Source organism: Rhinoderma darwinii, chromosome 3, assembly GCF_050947455.1.
Source record: "Rhinoderma darwinii isolate aRhiDar2 chromosome 3, aRhiDar2.hap1, whole genome shotgun sequence".
NCBI classification, from domain to species: domain Eukaryota; kingdom Metazoa; phylum Chordata; class Amphibia; order Anura; family Rhinodermatidae; genus Rhinoderma; species Rhinoderma darwinii.
Window position 1 is genome coordinate 146,871,945 of NC_134689.1, and position 6,000 is coordinate 146,877,944.

General features: G+C 41.4%; 1 protein-coding gene across 7 annotated transcripts in view; it reads left to right on the forward strand.

The window, feature by feature from the left end:
• Nucleotides 1-5,634, forward strand: part of NUDT4 (nudix hydrolase 4) — a 54,880-nt gene extending 49,246 nt beyond the window's left edge. For all 7 annotated transcript variants that reach the window (XM_075856825.1, XM_075856826.1, XM_075856829.1 and 4 more), the window contains exon 5: nucleotides 4,397-5,634. In XM_075856825.1, the coding sequence (XP_075712940.1) occupies nucleotides 4,397-4,599 (203 nt within the window). In that variant the 3' untranslated portion in view covers nucleotides 4,600-5,634. The remainder of the gene's footprint in view (nucleotides 1-4,396) is intronic.
• The last annotated feature ends 366 nt before the right edge of the window (nucleotides 5,635-6,000 follow it).

The following is a 6,000-nucleotide window of genomic DNA, read 5'->3' on the forward strand; positions in this document are numbered from 1 at the left end:
ACCTAGGATATAAGGATCTACCAGTTAAAAAAAAAAATTCTGTTCTAAACTTTGCAGCGCTGTACAGGGAGTTTTTCACGTATCACAAAACCGTAAACAATATTTTACTATTCGGTATCTCCATGCCATTCACTTCTATGGGAGTTACGGAAACAGCGTAGCTCAGCGGTCTGCGCTGTTTTCTGATCACATGGTCTGAAATTACAAGTGGCAGCGGGAACCGTGAAAGGTAGAATGGGTTTAGGGGGCCTGGTTATAGGGATAGGTGCGGGTCCCAGAGGTGGGACCCGCACCGATCTGACATTTATGGTATATCCTGTGGCTATGTCATAAATGTCCCTGATAGGAAAACCCCTTTATTATAGTTAAATCCACTTTTAGCTTCTTAGCCCAGCAGTCATGTTGTTTCTCTCTGGCTTCTCTATAAGGAAGTTCCTACCTGCATTGCATAGTTAGTGCTATGCTGAGGTCTGTGTGAGTGACTGACTGCAGCATGCAGGAAGGAGGCATAAATGTATAAGCCTAATATAGCAAGGCATTTATGGGAAGGTGACCCCCCCCCCCCCCCCCCTTCCATTACACAAAACCTACACTGGTGTGAGAAAGTTCAGATGGTGTGGATAATTTATGTATATCTGCCCAAATTGCTAAAATCCTCTGGAACCTTGAAAAGGCTTTATAAAAACATTGTGTTGTATCACAACTGATAAATAGCCTGAATGAAGAGGAAAACACTGACCGTTAGGAAGGAAAGACCAAGACTGTAACAGGATCTGCCAAAAGAACCGTTTCAGCAGGTCCAGAGAATTGGCACAAGAATGGCAAGTCTCCACTTCTGTTGCCGCAACTGCGAGTTCTGTGCGGTGCAGACTGTTCCATGAGATTGTATGCCTAACAACTGAAGAATAAGCCTCTGCTAACAAATACAAGAAAGAGGTTTCTCCTGTGGAAATATTGTTTAAAGACGAAAGCTGAATTTTCTTGGCAGCAATGGAGCGCAGCTTGTTTACTGTACCACCGAGGAACGGATGTGACTGGAGTGTTTTCAGCAAACCGTAAAACCTGCTCCTGGAGTCATGGTGTGGGGGGCTTTGTCATACATTGAAGTTGGCCGCATTCGCTACATCTCTGGAATGATGAATGTCCCCTAATACACTAATGTTCAACAACTCCTCGTTTCCTGACAACAATTGGGTTTTGCAGCAGGACCTTGCTCCGTGCCATACTGTTAATACGGTAACCGTACCAGAACTCCTTTTTATTTTAAGGCATTGTTATTGTGTACTCCTACCAATGATGACTTTATCCGGTGAAAGCAACTTTCCGTGAACTTGGGATTTTGGTGCTAGAGTGGCCTGGAAATTATGATCTCAATCCAGAACTTTGACAATTTATTGCATATTGCGAACTGAAAATTGCAAAAAAAAAAGGTCCAACCAACAAAACCAAACAGATGGAGGCCGTCAATGATGTGCGGTGCCATCAAATCTCCCCTCAATGGATCCAAAATCTCGTTGTTACAATGTCAAACCGACAACTGCAGGGTTTATACGGAGTTCTGATGTTTTCAAGCAATATACTATTAAAACAAAAAATGTAAGCCAAATACTCTATTGGCAATACATTTTATTTATGTGACTATGAGAGTGCAACTTCACACACATTCCTTGCCCACATTAGTGGATTTTGGGAGTCACAATAAAAAAAATCGGATTTGCGTATGCTATACTTTCCAACACCAGGGTTGGCACAGAGCCGGGGGGGGGGGGTAACCATTTAGTCAAATGGGCTGCACGCTCCACTTTAAGGCCAGAATTGACTTAGTCTTTGATGAGGGGCTGATCTAACATTGCAGTGGGCTATATTTCTATATCTGTTTTAATGTTATACTCCTTTTTACAGCCTCCAATTACAGGCAGTATATCTTCCCTTGTGAACACCATTTCACACTTCATATAGAATTATACAGTGTAAAATGTTCAGTAACTTTGTTTTTCTTTGCATTACTTCTCTTGATAATGATCTGGAGTTACAGCCCAGGGCTGCCTTTACAAGGATTCAGAGCTGAAATCTCCCAGGATTACTTGCTTGCTCAGTGCCTATACTGAACTTTGTTTTGCTGACTTTTTTTATATATATTCTGGTGTGGGTTTTTTGTTGTTTTGTTTTTTTGCTCCACACGTTGTACAGTAATCCGGTGTAGGAAAAATGAACTGTTCCACTACTATTATTATAGAACAGCTAAACTGTTGAGGGTGTGTCTGTCTGAAGCACCTTGACGGGTTTCCAATGACAACCATCAGAACTGTGAATGTAGCTCTTGCCTTTAAAGGAACAGTGTCACCACAAAAATTTTTTTAATATGTTAAAGATGTTAGTGCTTTATTAAAAACGTTTGGATTAATTTGTGTGTTTGTGTGTTACTTTTTCTTATTTTTACACTTTTTCTTCCCTATGGGGGCTGCCATTTTTTTTTCCATTTCTGTATGTGTCGATTAACGACACATACAGAAATGGAATACGGCAGCTCCAGTCCCATAGGGACTGCGAACGGGGCCCGTTCCATCCACTATCGTGTACGCCGCTGTGTGGGAACGGCGCATGCGCCGCTCCCACACAGTTCAATTTGAAATGCGCGCCGTCCGGCGCCATTTTCCTGTGGACCGGAAGTCGCGGCCGGACAGTAAGATTACTACTTCCGGTCGCGGCTTCCGGACTTGTGCACATGGAGCAGCGGCAGCAGACGGAGCGGATGGACCGGAGGGAGCGGCGGCGACTGGAGCAGGTAAGGGATTTCTATGTATGTTTGTGTTTCAGTGTGTGTTTACTACTGTATGTAAACCTACTACACTGTGTGTTAGCTCAAAAAATGGCGACACACAGTGTAGGAGGTTAGACCGTTCAAACCCCTCGTTTCTCCCGGCACTAGCCAGGATAAAGGAGGGGGGGATGCTGAGAGCTCACTAGAGCGAGGGCTTTTTACCCAATTTTGCAGCATAAAGCAATGTGGTTGCTTTACCACATGCAATGCTGCAATTTTGGGAATGGCTCCATCTAGTGACCAGCAATGGGAAATATTATAAATTAGAATCCAATTGAATCCAATTTATAATATTTCCTGACTCGTGAAAAAAAAATTAGAACAATGTTTAATCACCTATACACTAATTGTTTAACTAAAAAAAAAAAATCATGTTTTGCTGGCAACACATTCCCTTTAATACGGCCTTTAAAGGGAACATTTCACCTATTAAACCAGCAATACCTGGTGGTAGTGGGTGAAAAATCATTTCTGTATAACCTATAATTGTCTTCTAAGTCGGCTCTATAGCTTTAGTATTCAGTTTTTTAGTGTTCCCGCTCTGTATGCTAATGAGCAGAAAAGAGTCATATCTTCATTCCTCCAGTCTTTCCGAGTTTACCCCGCCTCCTTACTTTTGATTGACGGCTCCTCACCTCCCCCAGCACACAAAATCCAGTGCTTGTGCATTGATGTCGTCCTCTGGTGTTTGCGCACAATGGGACACCGGATTATTACGATAAAAGGCGCGAAATGTCTGCAGACCGTTATTTACAGGCGGAGGAGGAATTTAGGAGCGGGGATAATGGCAATGAACTTTTGATAGCAGCGGCCAGTGAGGGAGAAGTAAAGTCCAATAGGTGAAATGCTGGTGACAGGTTCCCTTTAATGCTAGGCAAGTACAAAATAAGTGATGCAATGTAATTACTGAGATTTTGATGACATGTTTATCTCCTTCTGATTTCGATCAGGAGCAGTGTTGTCATGGAGACCTTGTGTGGATTCAAATACCATTTTTATATAAATTTCTACACCCATACCGACATATTTTCCTTTACTGAAGCTAGATAGAATGTAGATATTAATGTAGACAATGATTTGAATCCTCACAAGGTCTTCATGAGAACATCGTACCTTACAGAAATCTGAAGCGGATGTATTGTCAGAATCTCTCAATAGTCCAGCCTCAGACTTTAGGCCTGGAATTTCAAGCAATCCGATCTCTGCATAGAAGTCAAATAAGAGAGAAATATATATTTTTTTTCGCTTTTAACACGAGTCGGTTTTTTTTTTTTATACAAATTTTGCTGCAGAAACTTTGCGGATATGTGGTAAAATGCGCAAGCGTATTTTAGGCCAAATTTTCCAGCGCGTGTGCAGGTACCCTTATTGTACTTCTTCTACTTCACTTTGAATTGACACGTTCTTATGAGTTTGTTAAAACTGCAGTAGATGGTATATTTAATGCCAGAGGACGTTCTTTTTCATACATCTATTGTGCCAGCACACCAGTGTTTTGTAGTCTGCCTGTTGCCCGGCTGGCATTGGAATTTAGGCTAGAATGTGTACCTCATTATTTTTTTCCTCTGATTTTAGGGAGAAAGAGAGAATGGTTTAAAGTTGAAGATGCCCTGAAAGTCCTGCAGTGCCACAAGCCAGTTCATGCAGAATATTTGGAAAAACTGAAACTGGGATGCTCCCCGACTAATGGAAATTCTGTAGGCCCACCCTTATCGGACAACAGTACTTTATATGTCACCTCTGCACAGACTTCTGGCCTGCCGTCTACAGTGAGATAAACGCTGCACTTTACAAGGCGACTTGCTGATTCAGTGGGAAGAATGGCCTTTTGTGTTCTCATGCGGACATCCTAATGTTTAGACCTGGATTCTCTTGCAAAATGTGCTAAAACTAATTTTTGGTTTCTTTTCATTTTTTTTGTTTTAACCATGTAAAATAGCATTCAACAGATAAAAGCCATAGGAATAATTTTTTTTGTTTTGTGTTGCCTTACATGGCCATCTTTTCTGGTCTTATGTTTATCCACATGCTTATCACAATGGCTTCTGTGCCGTACTATGGCGTTCTTTTCCAACTGCTTTCTTTCCGTAAGGGCTTTAACTACTGCTGGGTCTGAGATGGGCCTCGGGTGTACAGTGTAAAAGGTTCAATACCAAATGAAGGCCATCCTGCAGAGTAAAACTAGGTTATCCTCCTCGATTTGGTCTCTCCAGCTTTAAAGAGGGCTGCTGTTCTATTACTGGCTACTCCATACTGCAGAAGATTGGCTGGATTTGATCAGTTTACTGATGTGTACCCTGTTTAATAGTCCTAGTAGTTGGCTTCTGTTCCAGATTTTTTATTTTTTTTTTCTCCTGTGAAGTGATGGGTCAATAGCAAGGAAGATTATTTGATATCTGTGCAGGGTTGAGAAATGTCCTACATTTAGGTGCAGATGAATTTCAAACCTAGTTTGATTTTTATTTTTAAATGTGGTCCCATTACAAAAAAAAAATCAAAATCAATACCCTCTGTAGATTTAGGTAGAAACCATCTTTAGCTGGCTCTTTGTATTTTTTTTCCCCCCCTTTGTCGCCTCTCAACATGCATATTGTGGTAAGCTGTGTTGCTTCTGGTCGGTCCCTCTAAATAGCTATTGATATGTGTAAATGTAGTAGTAGGCAAAAATGATTTCTTTGGTACTTGGGACAGGGCTTGACCGATTCCAGGAGCCAGGTAGCCAATGATCATAGAGAATAATAGACCGAGCCTAACTTGTTAAGTTGCTTTCTATGGATGTCTTATTACCTGACCATTAAAAGAAAAAGCCCGGCTCCTACAGTCTACAGTATTTTGTCCATCTCTGGCTTAGGACATTGCTTTAGTCGCATGGCAAACCTGTATTTTAAAGGCAATTTAGCATTGTTGCAAAGCCAAAATTTAGGATGCTTTGGAAATGGACAACTAAATTTTTTTTTTTACAGTGAACCAAGGTCCCTTATGGTAGTATTCGAAGAGAAGACATACTGACGTTGTATCTATATAGCTATCTCGATCATATACCTGGCAATGGGTGCACAAACATTATCTTGACAAAAAGTCAATGTTTATGTGGCTGCCACACATTGGCCTAACACCAGATGTGGGAAGGGAGGGAGGGTGCACAAGTAGATTTCAGACCTTAGATTTCCTCCCAAAAT